Source organism: Miscanthus floridulus, chromosome 19 (genome assembly GCF_019320115.1).
Source record: "Miscanthus floridulus cultivar M001 chromosome 19, ASM1932011v1, whole genome shotgun sequence".
NCBI classification, from domain to species: domain Eukaryota; kingdom Viridiplantae; phylum Streptophyta; class Magnoliopsida; order Poales; family Poaceae; genus Miscanthus; species Miscanthus floridulus.
Window position 1 is genome coordinate 1,709,224 of NC_089598.1, and position 23,760 is coordinate 1,732,983.

General features: G+C 47.0%; 2 protein-coding genes and 1 long non-coding RNA gene across 3 annotated transcripts; 2 read left to right on the plus strand and 1 right to left on the minus strand.

Moving 5' to 3' along the window:
* The first annotated feature begins 9,795 nt into the window (after positions 1–9,795).
* On the plus strand, positions 9,796–10,456 carry LOC136529246 (uncharacterized). The gene is made up of 2 exons (XM_066522335.1): positions 9,796–9,838; positions 9,937–10,456. Exon 2 carries the CDS (start codon positions 10,008–10,010, stop codon positions 10,359–10,361), a length of 354 nt encoding a protein of 117 aa, XP_066378432.1. The 5' UTR covers positions 9,796–9,838; positions 9,937–10,007; the 3' UTR covers positions 10,362–10,456.
* An 8,028-nt stretch (positions 10,457–18,484) lies between these two features.
* LOC136529692 (uncharacterized) lies at positions 18,485–20,604 on the minus strand. The gene is made up of 3 exons (XR_010777390.1): positions 19,958–20,604; positions 19,737–19,881; positions 18,485–19,044 (listed from the first exon to the last, which is right to left on the minus strand). It is a non-coding gene; the product is annotated as an uncharacterized lncRNA (long non-coding RNA).
* A 704-nt stretch (positions 20,605–21,308) lies between these two features.
* On the plus strand, positions 21,309–21,893 carry LOC136525225 (uncharacterized). The gene has a single exon (XM_066518215.1). It carries the CDS (start codon positions 21,422–21,424, stop codon positions 21,770–21,772), a length of 351 nt encoding a protein of 116 aa, XP_066374312.1. The 5' UTR covers positions 21,309–21,421; the 3' UTR covers positions 21,773–21,893.
* The last annotated feature ends 1,867 nt before the right edge of the window (positions 21,894–23,760 follow it).

Genomic DNA, 23,760 nt, shown 5'->3' on the forward strand with positions numbered 1-23,760 from the left:
GGCTTGGTATGAATAGCTAGGCGGTTGGTGGACGGTGGCGGCGCCGCGGCGCCGCTTCGGTCAGTCGGCTGGCTGTGCCTTTGCACGCGTATGGGGCTTTGAATTTGAACACTGCTGAGTTATGATATAAACGTCTGCTAGCGCCAAGGCACACGTTGCAAGTGTGTGCGTCAACGCGAGGGAGACGTGGTGGATCGTTGTCCGTACCAGTGTCCTTTCGTCGCTTCCACACGTTCAGCATCCATATCCTGTTGAAATACGTGCCTAAAATACATTTTAGATTTTATTTAAAGAAAAAACTCATAGATAAAAAATGATGCAAGCATATAAAATATATAAATAGGTAACATACTGACTAAAACAGGATTGCGCAAGGAAATTACTCAATGATCCCGCGCAGAACGTAGTCGAACATGTTGAAGTAGATGTTGCAGATCACCAAGCGGTCGCGTGTAGACGCTGCCCAAAAACCTAATTACCGCCCCGTGCAGGAGTCTCGCGGTAATGGTTTCGGAGATCCCGTTATCTTCAAGTCCGGTGCACGCCGAACTCAAAGGTAGACGAGACGCAGCAGCGAGAAGCTCAGCACAACGAGTGGGGAGGTGAGCGTGTGATTGCGTACCCTTCAACCAGGACGTCTCCTGGTTTTATAGGCCTTCATAGTGCATCAATTCCCCTCATCAAGCAGTAGAAACTGCCCATATGAATGATAGAAAATGCTGCAATGAAATAGCAGAAACTGACACCTTATTACTGTTTAAAACAGCAGTTTCAATCACATTGAAGCGCCATTATGCTCGGCATAAAAAATAGAAACTACACAAATAATAACCTGCTATACACGTACGCGTTGCGCTCGTGGCAAGTCACGCGATTTTTCACGCGAAAAATGCGCGTGAGCTGCGCGTGCGTGTAGCAACAGTCTCCTTCTCTCTCATTTGCACCTATTTTGCATAGAGAGGAGACTCCCATATTTAAGCAAGACAACCTCTCATTGAATTAGCAATATGGGACTAAAGGTTGTGCATGCTTTGGAATTTTTCAAAATGGGCCAAACATAGGCCTAAATCCAACAATCCCCCCACTATTTCCAACGCTGTTGTACTAAACATTCTTTATATATATCGGATTTTTAGTATAAGTCCCGTACGGGTTGAACTTACACCTAGATCAACAAGGTCCATCTTTCAGCAGCTTGTGAATGGACTAAGCCTTGGATTCATAGCTTTTTGCTATCAGATTTCTCTCGAAGATCCAACTGGTACTAGCTGCAAGAACGCCAAGTCCAAATGAAGCTTTTAAAGGTCTTGCTTCTCGATCTTCTCATGAGCTATCCAAAGAGTATCTCACTCTCATGAACTGCGACCTAACAATTTAGCTCACATAGGTGTATTCATTTTAAGTATCATGTACAACGATACATTTTTCCTTAGTGGACACTAGAATACATTAAAGCATAATAGCCAGCCTTCTATACAGAAGAGAGTACATTCTATGAAACATGAGTAATTTTTTTAAAACAGTCTGTACGCCCCGTTAGAACAGTAACTTGTTTTTCTCGTGCCGTAGCTTTCGTGATAGTCAGCTACGGCGCTCTCCGGCCGCTGCTCCGCTTCCTTGGCGCCTACGAGGTGGCGCCGACGGAGGCGGCTGTCTGTAGGGAACGGCTGAGGAGCAGGGTCTGGGCGCTCTGCACGCTGCTCACTGCCATGTTCGCGTGGAAGGTTGCCGGCGTGATGACGTGGCCCGTCGCGGTGGGCGTCTGGGCCGCGGCTGCCGTGACGTCTGCTGGTGGTTTCGTTCTCCCCTTTCGTCAGCAGCGTCGACGCCTCTGAGCACTGCACCTGCACCTGAGTGATCGGCTGATGATCGCCCCTGTCTTGCTTCCATTCCATATGTATGAGCTTGCATACATGATCGGGTCTCTGTTTACTAAAGATTTGAGGTACGTACGGACTATATAATCTATATATGCAGTAATCATTTGAGCGCAAACATATAATTTTCTTGACGAAATAACATTGGATCTTTCTTTTCCCCCAAAAAAAGAAATAATATATACCAATGGGCATGGGCCTCAATCGTGTTTGAGTCGACTGATTGATGATGTTGCAGGGTATTTTTTGGGTGCGGCGCGCCATTGATGGATGTGTTCATGTGTAATGGGTGTTTGGTTTTCATGGACTAAAACATTTTGGACTAAAATCTGTATTTTAGTTGGACTAAACAGCCAAACACTTGACTAAAAGTGGACTAAAATCATTTAGTCCTTTAGTCCACAAAATTGAACTAAAATGGACTAAAAGGTGTTGGGGACACCCATACCTCTCATTTATTGTCCTCTCTCTCTCCACTTTAGTCTATTTTAGTTCAAGGAACCAAACACCCCTGTAACACCCGGTTTCAAGAACAAAACCAGATACACACCATATGTGAGCTCAGAAAGTCAAATCTCACATATAGCTACAAATAAGGGTAATATCAATAGACAATGCTTAAATACATAACGTATTAGTATAAAGAATATAACCTCAGAGTATAGACAGCGTAAAGACAACTTCGATCTTCAGGCGAAGACTCCAAATCCACAGGGACAACTGACTGGTTGATCACAAGCCTAATTCCTCCAAACTCTAGCAATCTGGTACCCATCCGGGATTTTTATCCAAATCATTAAAAACAAAGCAAGCGTAAGTACATATCGTACTCAACAAATATAACATGGGGTTCATTAGGCTCAAAAGGCTAACACTGGTTTAACTGCGATTAGCTTTTAATGAGTCATGATTTTAGCAATTGAGTAGCAACAAGTTCACCTCAAGCCCATAAACACATGATCAGGTAAACATGAATAATGAATAACATAAACAATTAACCATTAGTGAGCATCTTCATCATCCATATCATTAGTGTCCATCATCTATTCCGTAAATGTTCCAAGGCCGCTCGTGACCGTGAGCACGGTTGATATACCAGTTTTACACTCTGCAGAGGTTGTACACTTTCACTGTGAGTCGTGATTTACCCTTTCGTCCGAGGTGATCAGCCTCTTGACCCACTACCAAGGAAGGTCGGCAGGGTTCACTATGAAGCCTTTCAAAAGTTCATCTAACGAAGTTAGGGCCATTAGATTCACTCGGCAAACAGATGTAGAGCCCCCCTTCCCGATGGCACATTGATGCGCAGCCTATACACATGGGGACAGAGGCCGCGCTATACCCGATTCGGCAAGCCATTCTTATGCCAATAAAGGTAACCACTAACAAGCTAGAAAAGGTCCTCATACTGAGCTAAAGCCAGAGCCATGTAACCCTCACAGCTGTACTGTAAGTCCCGGATAAATCACTTACAGATAAGTCCTTAGGGAGAGGAATCTAGAGCACCATAAAAATAGCCCAATGCTCTAGTCCCCTTGTTCCATGTTGCTAAAAAGCATCTTTTAATGTTTATTGCATATTCCATTAGTCAAGTTATAAGATCATGGTTGTAGTTGAGCACTAGCATCATACTATCCAATGCAATAACCCAAAGGTATCAAGGTACATGGTAACAAAGCACTAGGAAATCCTTAGAGGCAGTCAAGGTAGACACATGCAGTATGAATTAAATGATTAAAGGTGTATAGGACAACAAGGAAGATCACATGCTATACTTGCCTTAAAACACCGATCCTTCGGTAAGCTTTAATCTTCAACGCTCTTCTTCTTCTTCTTCTTGATCACCACGTATATCTCACCGACTAGACGTAATCATAAAGCACCACACAAGCATCCATACAATCATACACAATGCAAACAATAGATCTATATTAGAACAATACACCAAACATAAAATCAAGAAGAAAAGTTTGTAAAACGAATCTACGTCTCGCTACGAACACACAGACGCGAAAAGCACGCTAATCGGAGCTACGGTTGAAAAGATACAACTACCGAAAGATCTACTCATAAAACTATTAGCTTCATATAAAAACATATATAAGATATTGTATAGATATTATAATTTAAGTCAAATTTAGATTTGATTTATAAAACTAAAGTGAAACAATTCATATTCTATTTATAAAATCCTGTTGTATAGTTATTATTCAAGATATGATTTAAACCATGAAATTCTAGTATTAGTGACATGATAAACACTGTTACTAACGCGTAGATCTCGTTGCAATGAATCTAGCACGACTTGAACGGGCTAAAACGGATCTAAGACGCAGAAGATATGATTTAAACAAGATTTCTTTTAATCGAATAATAGATTAAATCTAATCACAAATTTTAAAAGTTAAAAACATACTGAATAGTAGTATGAACACGTAGATTCTGAAATTACGAACCTAACGCAATTTGAATGGGTCAAATCGGAGTTAAAACGGAGAAGTTATGGCTAAAACAAAATCAGTGGCAATTCTGTAAATAGCTGAAAACATACTTTTGAAGTGAACCGACTAAAATACGCTTTTAAAATAAGAAGACGGATTCAATCTAACACGTAATGGATCGCGGGTTCAAAAACAGAAAAACTCAGGGGCTCTTTTATAAATCTAACAGCGAAGGGGTACCTTTCTATTTGGGACGTCGAATTAGATTTGGACGCCCGGGATTTAATCTGGCGGAAGAGAGAGAGTGAACCAGCCGGAACAGTGCCGACGGCAGGGTCTGTGGCGGCGGCGCCATTGCCGGCCAAAGGAAGCTTGCGGTACTCGGCCTCCAGCGCATGATTTGACGAAAGAAAAATACAGGTGGGTAGAGGAGGGAGTGGGGAACTCACCCAAACCGGAATAGGCGAGCGGGAAGCAACGACGGCGGTGTGGCGCTCGGGGGACGATGGTTGTCGCGACGGCGCTAGAGTGAGGTGCTGTTGCAGCTTGCTGGGGCGAAAAGAAAACATGCAACAGATGAGGAGGGGAGGCGGCGTGGGCGGCTATTTATGGGGTGACATCTCGGGAGGCGCGGCACAGAGGTCGTGGCGGAGCCGGACTCGGCGTTGATGCGGAGGAGGACTCCGGCTGGAATACGACGCGAGGGAGAAGACGCCTGACAGGCGGGCCAGCACTGTCAGCGGGCGGAGAGGAAGAGGGGCGCGGGTGGACGTCTGGCTGGCCAGCGGAGATGGGCCGCTGCGGCAATGTTGGGCCGCTGCGGGAAGGGAGACGCGGGGCGCGAGTGGGCCGGCACAGAGGAAAGGCCACAGGCGCAGGAGAGAATGAGCCGGTGCTGGCTTCGGCCCGAGCGGAGGAAAACCAAATGGCCAGCTGGGCCGACAGAGAAACAAGGCCACGCGAGAGAACAGAGAGGGGGAGATGGCGGCCGCTGGCTGCTAGGCTGCGCGGGACAGCGGTGGTGGGGCTTCGGCCGGGGCGGCCCAGAAGCAGGGAAGGAGGGAGAGCGGGAAGAAAAAGAGAAGGCCTTCGGGCATGGAAGGAGAGGGGGAGTTTTCCCAATTTCCATTTTTTTCTATTTTATTTTCAAAACCAATTTCGAATGTAAGCCAACTCAAGTTCAAATAGAGTTTTGAATATACTTTTCAATTCAAATAAAAAATGAGGAAATTTTAGTAAGTCTCCCCAAAAAATATTTTTACAACTTTTTAAACTCTTTTATTTTAAAATTTTCTTTTCTATTCTTTTCTTTTATGTCATAGTAAATTTTAATTTCATTTGCAAAAGCAAATTTAAACCCTTTTAAATTTTCAATCAAAGCCACTCAACCAATTACATCAAATGCAAGGGCATGTATGTACAAACATGTTGCTAAACCTTATGATGAATTTTATTTAATGAAAAATTTTATTTCCCTATGTTTTAATGAACACAAAATTCCAAATTTAATCATTTTAGCTCTATTTCCAAAAGAGGTAAATTTTAAGGTGTTACAACCACTTTAGTATACTTTTAATTCATGGACTAAAGTGGACTAAAACTTTTAGTCCATGGACTAGAGAACCAAGCAGGGCCTAACTTCTAAGCTCCAAGCGTCTCCAGTAATTACATGGGATGCTGCTATATATGCTGCCTAGTTGCTAGCTGTATGTATTCTCTCAAACTTTTTGATGGTGTGCTACTCTACAAATATTCAGTTCGATCAAGCGCCCGATCGACGAGTTTAAATTTACTTTTAATTTGGCAGGTTACCATGCACGATGTTGTGCATATATATTTGATTGAAGGTTTTCCCGTGTGACGGTGAAGAAGGAAATGCATGGATTGCTAGCTACTTCAAACAGTCCGGATACAGATGTACAAACATGTGGCGTATAGATAGTGCTTTCAATTATCTAAAAAGATATAGTGCCTTCGATGTACTGCGTTCTGATGAATTATTATGAATATGGCCTACCACAACCTGTACATATTCTACGGGTCGGGTTTGCTTATCAGAACGAAAACTGAAACACGTGACCGTCGCGCAGTGCCCGGATGACGTGACGCGGGTCGGCCCACCCTCTCCCTCTCCCACGTGCCCCACCGGAGAGGAAGAAGATAGCGACAGCGTTAGGGTTAGGGTTCCAACGAGGTTAGGGATCTATGCCCTGGCGGCTCTAGAAGGGGGTTTAGGGGGAGGCAACCGCGACAACTTCTCTTATAATCTGGCTTCTTTGGCTTCTTTTTTCAAGCGGAACAATGTTTTTCTCTCACAACAAATCAGCCGGAACAGTGTTTTGGCTTCTTTTTCCAGCGAAGCGAACGGGGCCATGGTGGTTGTGGCGAGAGAGACGGGGGCGGAGGCGTCGCTAGCCAGGGTGACGGGAGAAGGCAGTTGGGGGCATCATGGCGGAGCTCACCAGTGCCCTGCCCTGGGATTAGGGAGTGCGGTGTAACATTCCGTAATTATGTGTAATCGCAAATCCCAACTTTTTAATTTTTTTGCTTGGATGTGTGTTGCATATAAATGTTAGGCCGAACTTAGGTCAAATGTTTTCCTTTCCGCCCCAATTCAAAATCTGAGCTTTAAAACTTTTACAACGGACCACTTATCGTGAAGTTGGCCAGGCCAAGTCAACCACGTGACAAGGGGAGTTTTCAAATAAAATATTTTGGGGATAAATTAAAACTTGGGTTGAATTCGAGCCGCACTCGAATTCAACGTGCAATCCCTTCACTTGATTTATTAAATTCCTAAAGCAAAAACCCCAACTCTCTCTCATATCCTTCAAATTGAGTGTACAATAAATTGTGCATCATGTTTAGTCTAGACGCATGTGTCATTTGGATCTTCTTATTTGAGCTTGGAGGTAGCCCCTCTTCTCCAAAAATTCCTTGATCAAATAAGAAGACTTTTCATTATAATCTCCTGATCATCAGGCCAATCTGGCCCAACCGCCTCCGGCCCACTCCATCCCGTTGGCCCAATTATTTTTTTCTCTCGTAATAATTCAACTTTGATTTATTTTTTCGGTTAATTTTAGCCAAGCTAACAGGGCCGAGACACATCAGCACAATCCTATGTAGCGTTGAGAGAAAAGAGGAGAGAGAACAAAATCGGCGCTTGCAGCGTCGCCGATCGCAACACACCGTCCAAGACGCTGCCGGTCCCACATGCACTTTCTCTCTCTCCCTCTCTGTCTCGTGCTGCCATCCCTATCTCCTCTCTGTGATGGAACACGAGCGCAGCAGATCGGCGATGGAGGCCGAGCTCGCCGTCGTGTGGCGCATGGCCAAAGGGCAGACTCGCCGTCGCAGCCGCTGCCATGGCTGCTCCACCGCGCCTGCGGCCGCGCGCCCTCAGCTTCTCACAAGCGCTCGCGGCCCTAGTCCACTGCACCGGCGGCTGTACGCTCTCCACAGCTCCACTGCGCGCCTTCTCCTCGTCGTCTACAGCTCGGCTATGCACCTGTGGTCTTCGGCATGAGGCACCATAGGAGCAGTAGTTAAGTCAGAGAGAGAGGGAGGGGGGGCCTTCAAGCAACGATGGGGACAGAGGGGCGCTGGGCAGTGTGGTTTGGCTAGTGGTCACACCGGCGACATGGACGGCCATGCACTAGTGGTGCACGGCTGCTTGAGCTTGGGTGAGCAGGACGGCAGGAGCCTGTGGAGGAAGACGCACGGGAAAGAGATTGAAGAAAAGATGAAGATTAGGTGGGTCCTACGTAAATAAAAAAAATATTTTTACAACAGGAGAAGAGACTAGCTTATTGTGTACTTTGTCTATTAGACTTCGGCCCTTAGCCCTCGTGGTCGGAGCGCTAAAAGTACGAGCTAAACTTTAGCTCCTACTTTCGTGCCTGCGACTCTACTGCCGTGCGACTCCTTGCAACTCTGCGTGCGACTCTGCTGCTGTCGGAGGTGAGGTATGTGAGCACTAGCTGATGAGCCCGTCACGCTGCCTTAAGCAATTGGAATTGCATCTGGGGCCTTGTTTAGTTTACATCAAAATTCCAAGTTTTTTCACTCTCTCTCCATCACATCAATTTTTGGACGCTTGCATGGAGTATTAAATATAGATAAAAAAATAACTAATTACACAGTTTAGTTGGAAATCACGAGATGAATCTTTTGAGCTTAGTTGGTCCACGATTGGACAATATTTACCAAATAAGACGAAAGTGCTACTATTCATCGGGTTGAAAAAATCTTCAATCTAAACAAGGCCTGGGTAAGACCAATTCGTGGCTCGGATAGCGCGAGAATTAGGAACACGCTGCAGAGTCACACGAGATCACCCAGCAGCGTGACGCCGATGGTCGAGTTCGTGCTCGCCGTGCTCCGCCTGCCGTGCTCGCCGTGCTTGACTTGCTCGCCCTGCTTGTGCTGCTCGCCTTGCTGCTGTCATAGTGCCGTGCTCGCTGGGGTGGCCACCACTTGTTCAACGAAATGGCTCAAAGAGGGTAACCTTACCATTTTGGAGAAGTGATTGTATCGAAACAAACCAAATAACCAAACACACTCTGAGGCTAGCCAGGCTTAGACAGTACAGGCAACCAAAAAACTCGATCCGTGGGGGACAACGTCCCACCGGATATTTCATTAAGAAGATCTTCTTACGCAGATCGAGAACATCTTCGAACCCTGGCCCCACCCATATACAGCGGCACCGTATCCCCGTGAGACGGGACGGCCACAAACCTATACTTTGGCGTGGGACAGACGATAGTTTTTTTTACCCTCAGGCCTGAAATTCACCCCCGAGAGATTGGCTTGGTATGAACAGGGATTGGCCAACAGTACAGACAACCAAACAACTAGGGATTGACTTGGTGGAACAGGCTGAGAAGCTAGCCAGGCTAGGAATAAGCCACGAAACTAAACACATCCTATTACCCCCACCCATCGCCTTTTAGGCCTGTGCATAAGTATTAATTAGGGACAAATAAGTTACGGTAGGGTACATGATAAATAAGTTATGGTAGGATATATGACTAATTTTTAGCCTTGGTTTAAAGTTTAGCCCAATAGATCGAAACAGGGCCTTCATCGTTGCTTATGTGGTTTCACTGGTTTGGCTTAAAGCTATAAGCTTATTGGGCTTGCTCGAAGCACACCGAGGCTAGAAGCCCTGCAAACTGTGAACCCCGTGCTTGTTCGAAGTTCGAGAAATGGTCTTAAAATTGTCAAGCCAACTGCAAATGACGTCTATCGTCCTGTTCATTTTGGCTGGTTTGGCTTATAAGCCATGGCTGAAAATTAAGTTTGCCGGTTTGGTGTGAGAGAAAAATACTATTTATTGACTGATAAATCATGACTTATAAGTCAAATACGACCAAACGAACATGCTGTATATTTTTTTTGCCCTATAAATTCAAACTCAGCATCACGAGATAGCTGCGGTAGACGGGAGCTAATACAACTAGCCGCTGGTGGAGCGGATGACCTGTACTGGCTTACTGGGTGAGGTGTGAGTAGGTGACAGCCAATTATATATATTCCCGTTGTTTCTTTGGTACGTAAGTGATAACACCAACGTTCTCCCATTGCTAATCCTGTCCATATTATGCTTTTAGTTTGAGCTGCCATACTACGAACAACCTTGGTTCTTTTCCTGCCCCTGGCAAACCGAAATCAAGCAAATCGCATGGACCAACATTTCTTCGGCCTAATCAAGCTGGGCTTCGGCGTCTTGGCGTGCAACTCGGGGCTCGCCATCTACAACTCCTGGGGCGACGCGACCTCCATCTCCTTCGTGCTGCTCGCGGACGCCGCGCTCGTGCTCCTCTTCCTCTGCCTCCGTGAGTTTGAGCGGGGCGGCAGGGGCAGGGAGGACGCCAAGATGAAAGCCGCGGTGTGGGCACTCACGACACTGCTCACGGCCATGTTCGCGTCCAGGGTGACGCCGGTGATGCCGCCGGCCGTGGGCGCAGTGGTCTGGGTCATGGCGGTGGCCATGACTGCCGGTGGGTTCTGGGCGTTCTTCCTGAATCATCCGTGATGGTTTTGCGATCTTGTCCGCGAGGTTTGCCCATCCTGTTTGCGGTTTCTGTTCTGTTCTTTGCTTCATATGAGACGACGACAGCACAAGCTTTGCTTTGTTGTACACATGACTCATCTCAATGATTTGTTCAGGGCAGCATATTGGAATTTTATCATTGCCTACGTTCCCGGAATCGAATTGAATAACAGACCTAGTTCAACCTTATCCCTAACCCAACTTAAAATCAATCAAAACATGAAAACTTAGCCGCGAAAGAAATGGAATGTTTCGCATATGTTAGAGGATGCAGTGGCACATCTTGTATATTGTATCAAGAACAAACTAATTAGTTTATTGTAAACTAATGACGCTGTCCGAATAGTAGCAAATATTTAAAAACGGTTAGCTTCAGCGACTTCTGGGGAAAGGTACGGTAGTCAGTCGTTGTGGAGAAACTAAAATAAAAACTGAGTCAGCCATGACTAAGCTCGCTCCCAAGTTGCGGGCCGAAATGAGAGTGAAAATACACTCTGGTACAGGTAGGATCATTTCCGGAGCGGCAGGAGGTTGGAATGGATTGGTTGTGTGGTTTCTTCTCTACGGACAGCGACATGCCTGAGCGCGAGAGGACTACCATCGGCATGGGTCATGACTCATGAGCGTTATCGCTACGTTTGTTTAATTAATTATTACCACCGCTGTGTCCCAGGGGCATTCATTCATGCATGCACGTCTTGTGGATGCCAACTTATCTCAGATGTTGATCGTTCGAAAGACCAGACCGAGGAGGAAAGGGCAACCGAAAGCGGGACTTGTGGGTTCTTGAAGTCTTGAGAGATCGGAGGGGGCAGGGCGTTCAAATCCATCCATGTTGCCAGCAATTGTTCCACACAGACACAGACTGACTTGCGATGCAAACTGTCACCCGCTTGTTCAAAATTCACAGCATGAGTACTTTTCTTTTCTTTTATTATTCGAGGACGCAACATTGGAGTAACTCTCAACGCGCGGCGTTGCCGCGCGGTCTCGTCAGACGATGCCGGCGTCATGGAGCTAGTTGTGTAGAACAGTACAAGACCAATCCATGGATTTGAGTCAATGATCAACGTCGACTATGCTATGGCGAGTGTAGTCCTGGCGGCGATGGGCGGAGGCAGCGCGTAGACGAGATGGTCAATGCTTCGCCTCTGTAAGATAACTGTTCAGCTCGAAACTGAACAAAGGCATCCTTGGATCATTACCGTTGGTTTTGTTAGGTTTGATCTCGCACCACTTAGGCCCAACGGCCTTTTGGGTCTTGTTCTCGCGCCCTGATCGGGGGCGTCCAACCCTACATGGTTGGTGGCCCCCCGTCACACTGCGCTATAAATAAAGGTGGGGGCCGGCAGGCTCTCGATACGAGGTTCACCTGGGCCGCGACTCCCCACCGATATTCCCCATCCCGATCTGAGAGGGGTGCAGCCAGTGACGGGAAGCCGCCACCGTCTCCACTGCGCCACCACTTCACTGCACCGACTCCTCTCTCCACCGAACGTCGCTGCCGGCGCGCAGATGGCATCCGCGAACGAGATCCCGGCCGGCGCTTCCACCACTCCGACTGCTTCGACCACTACGGCCTTCGATGGTCTGCAACCTCTCACTCCCCTTCTCTCTGCCTCCTTGTAGATCGTGTACTAGGATTTTTAACTACTGGGATTCAAGAACATGTACACCTACTTCACTGTGTACATGTATTCCTATTACTATGCATTCCAATCTGATGAATATGAATAAGAGTGAATCTAACACCGGTACCGGAGCCGGTTTTATTGAAAAGAAAGATCGAACGATTGAACCAATTTCAGATCGGAAAGAACATGAACGAACCCTAACCCTAACCCTAACATGAATGGATGAATGGGGTCCTACCTGGGCCCTCATCCCGCCGGCGGCATCCCCACCGCGCGGGACAAAGACCGAGCCGTCGGCCCTCGCCGACGTGCCGGACTGGAACCCGAACCCTAGATCTAAATCCTTGTTCGGATAAGAGAAAAACAGACCCAAATCCGAAGAGTGAAAAGGGGATAATCTTGGAGAACTCGAATCAAACAAAAAAAACATGAATCAGGTTCAACCGAACCCTAACCCTAGATCCCCTTTTCGGGTGAACGAGTGAAAAGAAAAGAAAGAAGACAGAAATCGAATCCGGAGGGAGAAGAAAGTCTACCTCGCCGTGCGTCGGATGTCCCTTCGTCGGCGCGGGAGAAGAAGGGCCAAGCCGGGGGGCAGCTGCTCGCCGGGCTCGGCCAAGGGGGCGCCGCGGCCAGGCCGCTCGACGGCGGCGTGCTCACCCGTTGGGGAGCACGCGCGCCGGCGAGGGGGCCGGCGACGGCGCCATGGATCGCCCGCTCCACTGCCTTCGAGTCGCTCTCGGTTGCGCTCGCCTCGCTACTGCGGCTGAGGAGAGAAGAGAGAGAGCGGCGAAGAAGAGAGAGAAAGGAAACAGCCGAATGAGATTAGGGTTTGGGAGGACGCGGCCGGGAGCGTTTTTGTTTGCCCGAAGACGGCGCGCCGCCGTCCGATGAATCCAACGGCCACGGATGCTCGGGCCGTCGCCGGCCCAGGCGGGCGCGAGCGCGCGCGGCACTTTGCCGGCCCAGGCCCAGGTTGCGGCCTGGGTGCGGCCTCTGCGCGCGCGGACAGATGGGCAGTCTTGGGCCGCTGCAGCGCGCGCTGCTGGCCGGGCCACGCGTATGGGCGAGCTGGGCCGCGCTGGGCTGAAGTGAAAAGAAAAATTTTTGTTATTATTTTCCAGGAGCAATTTTAATGCATATTTTTTGATGAATTTGAATGATTTTGATACAATTTTTTTCTGTGCAAATATTATCCAACGATATTTTGCCAGAAAACAGTAAAGTACTCAATGCTTCTGGAAAATAATAATATGAAAGATTATTAAAGTTTCCGCTGTGCATGATAATTATTGTTCTCTTTGATTAAATTTGAACCAACGGGATAATTTAATTTTAAGAGAAGTGATGAATTTCTGATAATTTTGATGAGATTATGATGTTGTTATTTTCTGACCAACGTTGTTAATAACAATATTATAATTTTGATCCATGAGAAATTATGCATTAATTTTACTTCTGCCCAACGGTGATGTAAAATGTTTGCAGGGATGAATTATAAGTTTTAATTTGACCAACGTTGAGTTAAAGCATGAAATTTTATGTATAAATGTTTCTTACTTACTCTGGTGTGATTTCAGGAGGCAAATGCATTGTGAACATTGCCAACATCCCGACACTCAATGGGACCAATCACCGTGTGTGGCGGGAGAAGTATGAATTGGAACTTGCATTGAGAGAGGTTGATTTTGCCATCACCTCACCGTGTCCTACTGAGCCAGAGGACCCAGTGAGAGGTGAAAATGAATCTGATGCTGATTTCGCTGCTCAAAAGCGTGATCATGCTGAAATAAGAATGAAATATGACCTTAAACATAGGCAATGAACTCTCTCCAACCGCAAGTGTCTGTTGGTGGCCAAGGCCACCATAAAAGAACAGATAAGGGGCTCAATACCTGAATGTGCTACTGCCAAAGAATATCTTGAGAAAATCAAGAGTTAGTTTACTGGGTCTACCAAGGCCACAGCAAGTTCACTGATTAAGAAGCTTGTGAATGAGAAATTCACTGGTGGTAGCATAAGAGAGCACATTTTAAAGATGAGCACTACGACATCTAAGATAAAGGAAATGAATTTGAAGGAGGAGGATTTCCTGATTCATTTGATTTTTGCTTCTTTGCCAAAAGAATATGACTCCTTCATTGTGAATTACAATATGCAGCCTAAAAGATAGGGCATAGAAAGACTCATCTCAATGTGTGCTCAAGAAGAGGAGAGGATAAAGTCCTCACATGGTGAATCCGCTCATTTTGTGAAGGATAACAAAAGAAAGAACTTTAATGGCAAGAATTCTAAACCACAAGAGAAACCTAAGTGGGATAAGGCCTCTTCCTCCAATTCACAGGGAAAGAAACCCCAGGATTTTGAGAATCAGCAGTATGGAGGAGCTGAAAAAGATCAGTGCAAGCACTGCTTCAAGAAGGGACACTACAAGAGGGATTGTCCAGACTTCCTGAAATCTCTGCTAAAAAAGGTGATGAATTTATTACATTTGTAGATGAATCCCTGTATTTATGTTATGATAAATTCACTTGGTGGGTTGATTCAGGAGCAACTACTCATATTGCAAATTCCTTACAGAGGTTAAGTGGAACGAGAACCTTGCAAAGAGGAGAAAGAACGATTAAAGTTGCAAATGGAGTGCAAGCCAATGTTGAAGCCATTTGAGTTTTTTCCTTAGAATTGAATAATGGTTTTGTACTTAGACTTAAAGAAGTACTTTATGTTCCCTCTTTGCGTAGAAATTTGATAAGCGTTTTGAAACTTAATGATGATGGAATTGATTGCCACTTTGGTGGTGGCAAGTGTAAGATACTAGTTGATAATAAATGTGTTGGTCTTGCCTTCTAACAAGACAAGCTTTATTTATTATCTCTTGCTGAGAATGCGAACAATGTATACGATGAGAATGTGAATGATTCCCCATCTACGAATGTAACTAAGAAGCAGAAGAGAATTGATTATGTCTCTTCGAAATTATGGCATTGTCGCTTGGGCCATATTTCGAGGGGGAGAATAGAATGATTGGTTAAGGAATCAATTCTCCTGCACTTAGAATTTTCAGATTTAGAACAATGTGTTGATTGTATCAAATGAAAGTATGTCAAGAAAATTAAGAAAGATGCCAAACAAAGCACAGGAATTTTAGATATAATCCACACAGACATATGTGGTCCTTTTCCCATGAAAAGTGTGGATGGTTATGATTCGTTTATAACATTCACAGACGATTACTCTCGTTATGGCAATATTTATCCAATTAAAGAAAGATCGGAAGCGTTGGATAAATTCAAGATATTTAAAGTTGAGGTTGAAAATCAGCACAATAAGAAAATCAAGATAGTACGATCAGACCGAGGTGGAGAGTACTATGGGCGACATACCCCATATGGCCAAATTCCTGGACCGTTTGCAAAGTTCCTACAGGAAAATGGCATAGTTGCTCAGTACTCCACACCGGGGGAGCCTCAGCAGAATGGAGTGGCTGAAAGACGTAACCGTACCTTAATGGATATGGTAAGAAGCATGATAAGTTACTCCACATTACCGATTAGTTTATGGATGGAGGCACTAAAAACCGCCATTCACATACTTAATCGTGTACCAAACAAGTCGGTGCCTAAAACACCATATGAATTGTGGACAGGAAGGGAACCCTCACTCAACCATTTGCGTGTGTGGGGCTGTCCAGCCGAGGCAAAAGTTTTCAACCCGAACATAGGAAAGTTAGACTCCAAGACAGTCAGCTGCCATTTTATTGGCTATCCAGAAAGATCGAAAGGATATCGCTTCTATTGTCCTGACAGACATACGAAGATTGTAGAAACAAGACATGCTGTGTTCTTGAAGGATAACATGATCAGGGAGAGCATGGTAGCACGAGAAATAAGCCTACAGGAAAAGTGGGTACATGTACCCACTCTGATGGTTGAAGAACCATTCTTCACGCTACCTGCTGCTGTTGTACCGACAGTGCAGGACACTGTAGTGCCAACACCTGTTGCAAGTCCTCCCGTGGCGACAATGAATGAACATGAGGAACCTGTCCTTGAGGAACCTGTCCTTGAGGAACCTATAGAACCAAATGTTGCACATGAGGAAGAACAACAACAGCCCAATATGGAACAAGTGCCGAAGGCACCTAGAAGGTCTCAAAGAATAAGAAGATAAGCTATTACTGATGACTATGAAGTTTATGAAATAGAAGAATGTCAGATGGGGGATGATCCCACCTCATTTAAAGAAACCATGAGAAGCGACCACTCATCAAAGTGGCTTAAGGCCATGGAAGATGAATTAAAATCAATGAGTACCAATAAAGTTTGGGACTTAGAAAATATTCCTAAAGGAGCCAAAATAGTAGGCTGTAAATGGATCTACAAAACGAAATATAACTCCAAAGGAAATATAGAAAGATTTAAAGCGCGACTTGTGGCGAAAGGCTTCACGCAAAGAGAAGGGATTGATTACAATGAGACGTTTTCTCCAGTCTCATGTAAAGATTCCTTCAGAATTATAATGGCACTTGTAGCCCACTATGATTTGGAGTTACATCAAATGGATGTAAAGACGGCTTTCCTAAACGGGGATTTGAAAGAAAATGTTTATATGGCACAACCGAAAGGTTTTATCGTAAAAGGAAAGGAAAATATGGGATGCCGCCTAAAGAAATCAATCTACGGATTGAAGCAAGCTTCAAGACAGTAGTATTTGAAGTTTGATAGAACGATAAAAGGTTTTGGGTTTAAGAAAAATATTGAGGACAATTGCGTTTACGCAAAGTTCAAGAATGGAAAGTACATATTCCTAATTTTGTATGTGGATGATATCTTACTTGCTAGTAGTGATATCAATCTACTAATAGAAACGAAGAAATTCTTGTCCTCAAACTTTGATATGAAAGATCTCGGTGAGGCCTCATTCGTTTTAGGAGTAGAGATTCACCGAGACAGGAGAAAGGGGGTTCTAGGATTATTGCAAAAGGCATACATAGAAAAGGTCCTGAAGAAATTTAGTATGCATGCGTGCAGTCCTTCACCTGCTCCTATAGTCAAGGGCGATAGATTTGGGGAACATCAGTGTCCCAAGAACCAATATGAAATTGACCGAATGAAAGCGGTACCATATGCTTCAGCTGTTGGAAGTTTACAATATGCCCAAGTGTGTACACGCCCTGACCTAGCTTTTGTTATCGGGTTACTTGGCAGATATCAAAAGAATCCAGGAATTAAACACTGGAATTTAGTGAAGAAAGTCCTGCGTTATTTGCAGGGTACGAAAGGCCTCATGCTTACGTATAGAAGATCTGATTTCCTGCAGATAGAGGGGTATTCAGATTCTGATTATGCGGGAGAAGAAAGAAAATCCACGTCAGGATATATATTTACCCTCGCAGGAGGGGCTATATCGTGGAAAAGCTCCAAACAAACCGTAACTGCATCCTCGACAATGTATGCCGAGTTTGTAGCATGCTATGAGGCAACAGGGCAGGTGAATTGGCTGAAGAAATTTATACCCGGATTGAAAGTGATTGATAATATAAATGAACCACTGAGATTGTATTGTGATAACAATCCAGCGGTACAGTACGCTCACAACAATAGGTCAAGTGGTGCTGCCAAACACATTGACATAAAGTACTATGTTGTGAAAGATAAAGTTCGGGATCATATAATAAATCTTGAGCATATAAGTACAGAGAAAATGCTCGCGGATCTGCTCACAAAGGGCTTACCACCCAACGTGTTCAGAGAACACGTAGCCGGCATGGGTTTAAGGGAAAGCCTATGATTCCCGAACATACGAAGGGCCCAAAGAAAGTTTACATTTCAAAACGGAGAAGTGTATTGTGGCTGTTAGTCTAACGACACTGATTGCTGTGACGATGAGACAGTTTTATACACTAATCTGTGATGAAATAGGATGGAAGCAAGAAAAATATGAATCGAAAGTTTGAGTATGAAATTAAAGAACGAAGAATAGATGAGAGATCAAGGGGGAGAATATTAGGTTTGATCTCCCAGCAGTTAGGCCCAACGACCTTTTGGGCCTTGTTCTCGCGCCCTGATCGGGGGCGCCCAACCCTACATGGTTGGTGGGCCCCCGTCACACTGCGCTATAAATAAAGGTGGGGGCCGGTAGGCTCTCGATACGAGGTTCACCTGAGCCGCGACTCCCCACCGATATTCCCCATCCCGATCCGAGAAGGGCGCAGCCAGTGACGGGAAGCCGCCACCGTCTCCACTGCGCCACCACTTCACTACACCGACTCCTCTCTCCACCGAACGTCGCTGCCGGCGCGCAGATGGCATCCGCGAACGAGATCCCGGCCGACGCTTCCACCACTTCGACTGCTTCGACCACTATGGCCTTCGATGGTCTGCAACCTCTCACTCCCCTTCTCTCTGCCTCCTTGTAGATCGTGTACTAGGATTTTTAACTACTGGGATTCAAGAACATGTACACCTACTTCACTGTGTACATGTATTCCTATTACTATGCATTCCGATCTGATGAATATGAATAAGAGTGAATCTAACAGGTTTAACATGTACTAAAATTTCTACTTCCTCTTAATGAAATACATGTCGCAAGAACACAGTGAAGGACTGCCTCTCGGCGACTACGATCTTACCATCCCGTACTTGCTGCAGGGAGGTCAAGGCTGCTGACGACCGCCTCTGCTCTATAGCTCGTCGCCCTGTTCGTTTGGACTTGTTTGGCTGATAAGCCATGGCTGGAAGTACTGTTGACTGATTTGATGTGTGAGAAAAATAATGTTCGTTGGCTGAAAAAGTACGGTTTATAAGACAAACAAGCCCAAACGAACAGGGAGCGTGCTCCCCTTGCCAATTGCCCAATGCTACCTTCAGCGAGTGTCACAGTGAGCACTGCCCGCGTCTTTCCTCCTCCAAGCTCTTGAGAGCATTGTCAACATGGCGATCGGAGCCTTGCAATGCGTTGATATCGTCGACCTCTTTGCAGCATCTATGCAAGTGGTCATGGGCGTGGCCCCGCCTGCCTCTCCTCGCCTGCAAAATCGAACATTCAGATAAACATACACAACAGAAGTAAAAATATATGATAAAATATACATGCTCATGGGCTGAAATAGGAACTCCAATATTATCAGGGAGTCCTTTGGATAAGTATAAATCAGAATAGGGAGTCATAGTAGCTGATAATAATTTGACGAAAACTTTGGAACTAATGACAGTAGATATACTAAAATTAACTACTAATGTAATTAGGGGAAGCACACGGTGTATATCTAATCTGTCCATACATGGCAGTTAACTTAATTTGGGGGGTTCTTTGTCATGTCAGGAACAATCCTTTGATCATGCAGTAGGTAAGCTGGAGAAGCTATTAGCAAGTTTAGAGATGTTGGGATGGTGAGCTACCACGACAAAGAAGAAATGGGGCAGATTTTTGTCTTCGATTAATTCTAAGTACGAATTCCTTCTCAGGTGCAGATGCTTAGGACACAAATATTATGAACTGTAATGCCACACAATTTAGATGTGGGCACCAAGAAGAGCATCGACCGAAATCTTTCCTAGCCTATCTGTGGTTAACAGGAAACAGGTGGACATGTACAGTAAGATCAGGCCATACCACAGTACCACACCAAGCAGTCAAGCACTGAGGAATAGGTGACTTATTGGGGATCAGCATCATGGTGCAAAGTAATCAGAGGCAAAGTAGAGGAAACCAGGGGAACCTTCAGGCGTCGTTGCCACCCGCTGCTCGAGAAGACCCCGGAGTGCGCCGAGAGCCACGGCTGCGCAAAATCTCACGACCTTGTCACTGAGCTCAGCGAGCAGTGCACAGATGCACGCGGCGGCGGCGATGACATCACTGTTACTCTGTAACGATAGAGATGTGTATGTACAAATCATCTAGAAAATTTGAGAGGAAGCGATACAGAAAAAAAAAAGATACCTTGTTTCCATTTCATCAAACACATTGGCTTCACTATCTATGGAAGCGGCGATGCCGGCATTGAGTTCATTGGTCGCTGACAACGGCGACCACACGGGGACAGGAGGCAGCCGGCGCTGTCCAGCCGTTGTCTTCACCATCGTCGGGCCCGGATCGCTGCAGACTGGTGCTGGCTCGCCGCGGCCTCCGGCCTGGCGCATGCGGGCTGCGCCGCCGCCGGCCAGGGCGTGCGGGAGCTGTCACCGCCGCGGCAGACGCGCGAGCATGGCAGGGCGAGGCGTGGTGGCCCCGGCGTGGGCGTGGCTGGCTCTCCGGTGTGGGATGCGGCCGGCGGCGACTTGCAGCCTGCGTTGCGCAGGTAGGGGCCGCCGCCGGTCAGGCTCGCGCGGGCTCCTGCACGGCGATGGCAGCTCCCGCACGCGCTTGGCATGTGCTGCGAAGAAGAGCTTGAGGAGGAGGAGGAGGAGGAGGAGGCGGAAGTAGCAAGCGCCGACCAACGCGGGGGCATGGCGTTGGAGCCGCCGGAGCCAGATGCTCATGGCCTCGGCGATGTGGTCATACAGCGTCACGGTACCACGTGCTGCAACTTGAGGCGGCGGGCGCCGCTGGCCCACGGCAGGCCGATGGGGAGGGCGGCGCCGGTGCGTGTGGAGGCGGGACGAAGACTCTAGAATGCACCTCATGTGCCAATGTATGAACCGTCCGATCAAGATCCATCGCCCTAGAATATCCTAATGACGTGGCCCAATAAAATTGCAGAGCTTGGCTCTGATTCAGAGAGACAGAGATAGTACAAATACAAATGCTTGTAATAAATTATTTGGCCCAAAAATTCAAACTCAGTAGCGCCGACATTGGGAGGGAGATCATCAGGGGAAGTAAAGAAATTGTGAAAGCAAGATTCGAATTATTACCGGACTTCTCCCTCCGTTTGGCTTACTGAATTTTGGTTGAAATTGGCTAAAAATCACTGTTTTGGCTGAATTGTTATGAGAGAAAAATACTATTTCGTCTAAAAAAAAAAGAAACCGAACAAACCGGCTTCTGGATAAGGCGAACGGGGCCATCGAGTAAGTTCATTGCAGGTTTGTCACTTTCTCTCAGGACAATCATCCCGGGGGGAAGCACGCGTTTTGCCGACGCCGTGATCAAAATGAGGCTTGTCGGCCATTCATATAGTATTTTACATTTTTTATTATTAAATACAACTAAAAAAGGCACACGTCGATCGGTACCCGCTTCTTTTTTTTTTTTTTTGAGGGTGGGCACTGATGATTGGCTCCGCTGCAGTACGGCGCCCTATATATAACGTTGTCTGGAAACCGAAAGGGTCCTTGGCAGCTTTCCTCGATCAACCATCCTAGCGTAGACTCTATTTGTGTCTGAGCTTTGTAGCCTCCAAACTCTCCACACATACAGACATACAGACGGGGGAAAAAAATAGCTCACACCGCGCGAGTTGGCATGGACAGGCAACGGTCGTGTCTAACCAGCCTGGGCTTCGGCGTCCTGGCATTCACCTCGGTGCTCGCCTTCTACAGCTCCTGGGGCGACGCGAGCTCCGTGGGATTCGTGCTGCTCGCGGACGCCGCTCTCCTGCTCCTCTTCCTCTGCCTCCGTGAGCTCGAGCAGGGCGGCGGCAGGGGCAGGGATGCCAGGATCAAGACCGCGGTGTGGTGCTTGACGACATTGTTGACGGCCATGTTCGCGTCCAGGGTTGCGCCGCTGATGCCGCCGCTCGTGGGCGCCCTTGTCTGGACGATGGCCGTCGCCACGGCCGCCGGCGGCCTCTGGGCGTTCTTCCTGAATCCATGAGGCGTTGCAGACAGAGTATGTGTGTGTGTTTCCTGGTTGCAGCAGCTTGTGCTGGGACTTTTATCATTATTTTTCTATACGTACAATATGTATTTATTGGATGATATAAAACTCTGTTGATTTCTACTCCTTCCGGTCCTCAATATGTGGCGCACGCCCTTTTTTTTTATTTGGCCAGATTATCTGGCGGCCTGAGGATACCGAGGGCTAATTAATTACGGCGTCGGTTAAACGAAGCGTTGCATGCGTGCGTCCCAGCCTTGCAGCTCGGTTGCCTTTTTCACCTATACGGCTATACGAGTGATGAGATACGAAGTGTTTTCTCTCCCGCTCCTTCCCGGACGGCGCGGCTGTTAGCCTGTTACTCGGAGTTAATACTCGTCTTGGTCTCTGGAATCAGCCTGCCCACGCATTGGATCTATGGCAGCTCCTTCCACTGTCACGAATTGGATCTAGAAAGTAGCCGTATGTATTCAGATTGTCATTTCGCGGTACCACGCCACATTGTGATTGTCGTATGTATTCAGCAACGAGTAGTTCGATGGTCGTCGCCGTCGCGGCGGCGTTATCGGCACAGAACGTCGATCACATCGGTGACAAGGCACGGATCGGAGGAAGGGGACTGTATGTCGATGGATAGGTGTTTCTATCTCAGCAACTAGTGCTTGCCCATGTCGCTTGTTGCTTGCGAGTGCCAGACTGCCAGTTTGACATACACTACACGACGCAGTACCATTTGCTGAACGATAACGCTTCTTCTACGTCCGGCCCGTCGGTCGCACCTCCTCCACTCGTTCGCGCTCGTACTCATCCGCTCGCTCGTTTCTCTCCTCCAACACTCATCCGCTGGCACGCTCGCTCACTACCACCGCGCCGTGCGCCACTCGCTGCCGCCTCGCCCGCCCGCCGGAGCTCCCTTCCTCCCCTCTGCGTGACCTCCATGCCACCCCGCGCTTCCCAGCGACGTTTGGTCGCTAGAATCACCGTTTGCGGAATCAATACTTGTGTTGGCCCAGTACCATTTGCGGGCCTCTAACGCGTAGGATTCTATCCGACAACATTTAGTTCCACACATACAAATAGCCTGTTCGGCTGGTGCTGATACGATCGTGGATTATTATTACTAGTTGGTTTAGTGTGAGAGAAAAATACTGTTCTGGCTTAGGCCAGTCTCAATGGAGTTTCATGGGGGGTTTCATGCACAATTAATAAGGTGCCACGTCAGTTTTTGCATGAAACTGGGAGGAGAGAGAAGAGATTCGTTTCATGGCCATGAAACTTATCCGCACTGTTTCCAAAACTTTGGAAACGCCGTGAAACCTGCACTGAGGCCCTTCCTTCGTTTCATCGCGACTTTTCTTCTCCGGGACCACGCGGGGAAGAGAGGGATGATAGGGATAGGTGGGACCCGTGAATAGTAAAATAAGGGATGAAACCGTGCCATGAAACTTTGCACTGTGGGAGAGACCCGTTTCATATCAAAGTTTCACGTGTTGGAAACTGGGAGGTGAAACTCTCCATTGAGACTGGCCTTATAATACACGATTACGACCAAGCGGCGTGTGCCTCTGCGTCACACCGTAACCCCTCAACTCATCCTGTAATATAAGCTACGCCACCTCACGAGGCACAAGCTAGGCACAAGCTCGACCATGGTCACGCGTTCACGCTCCAAGCAAAATAAATCACTGCTCCCGTCATTCACATACTCCGATAGTCAGAGAGCTAGGCCCTTCCTAACCATGACAGCGCGGCCATCTTCAGGGCCGCCACGCAGGCGACGTCGGTTCCGTAGCTTTCGCCATCCGCTGGTCGAGAAAAAAGAAATCCGCCCTTTGATCCTACGAGCTTGCCCGGCCGGAGGCGCGGCTGCCGATCGAGAAAAAAACGACTCAACGGCTCAGGCTGCTCATCTGTTCGCGTGGAGGGTTGCAGGTGTCGTTCCGCCCGTGCGTCCGCAAGCTGAGGACAAGACATCAGTCGTATCT

Coding starts and splice junctions, on each gene's coding strand:
- LOC136529246 (XM_066522335.1), top strand. CDS start 10,008: ATGGACCAACATTTCTTCGGCCTAATCAAGCTGGGCTTCGGCGTCTTG.
- LOC136525225 (XM_066518215.1), top strand. CDS start 21,422: ATGGACAGGCAACGGTCGTGTCTAACCAGCCTGGGCTTCGGCGTCCTG.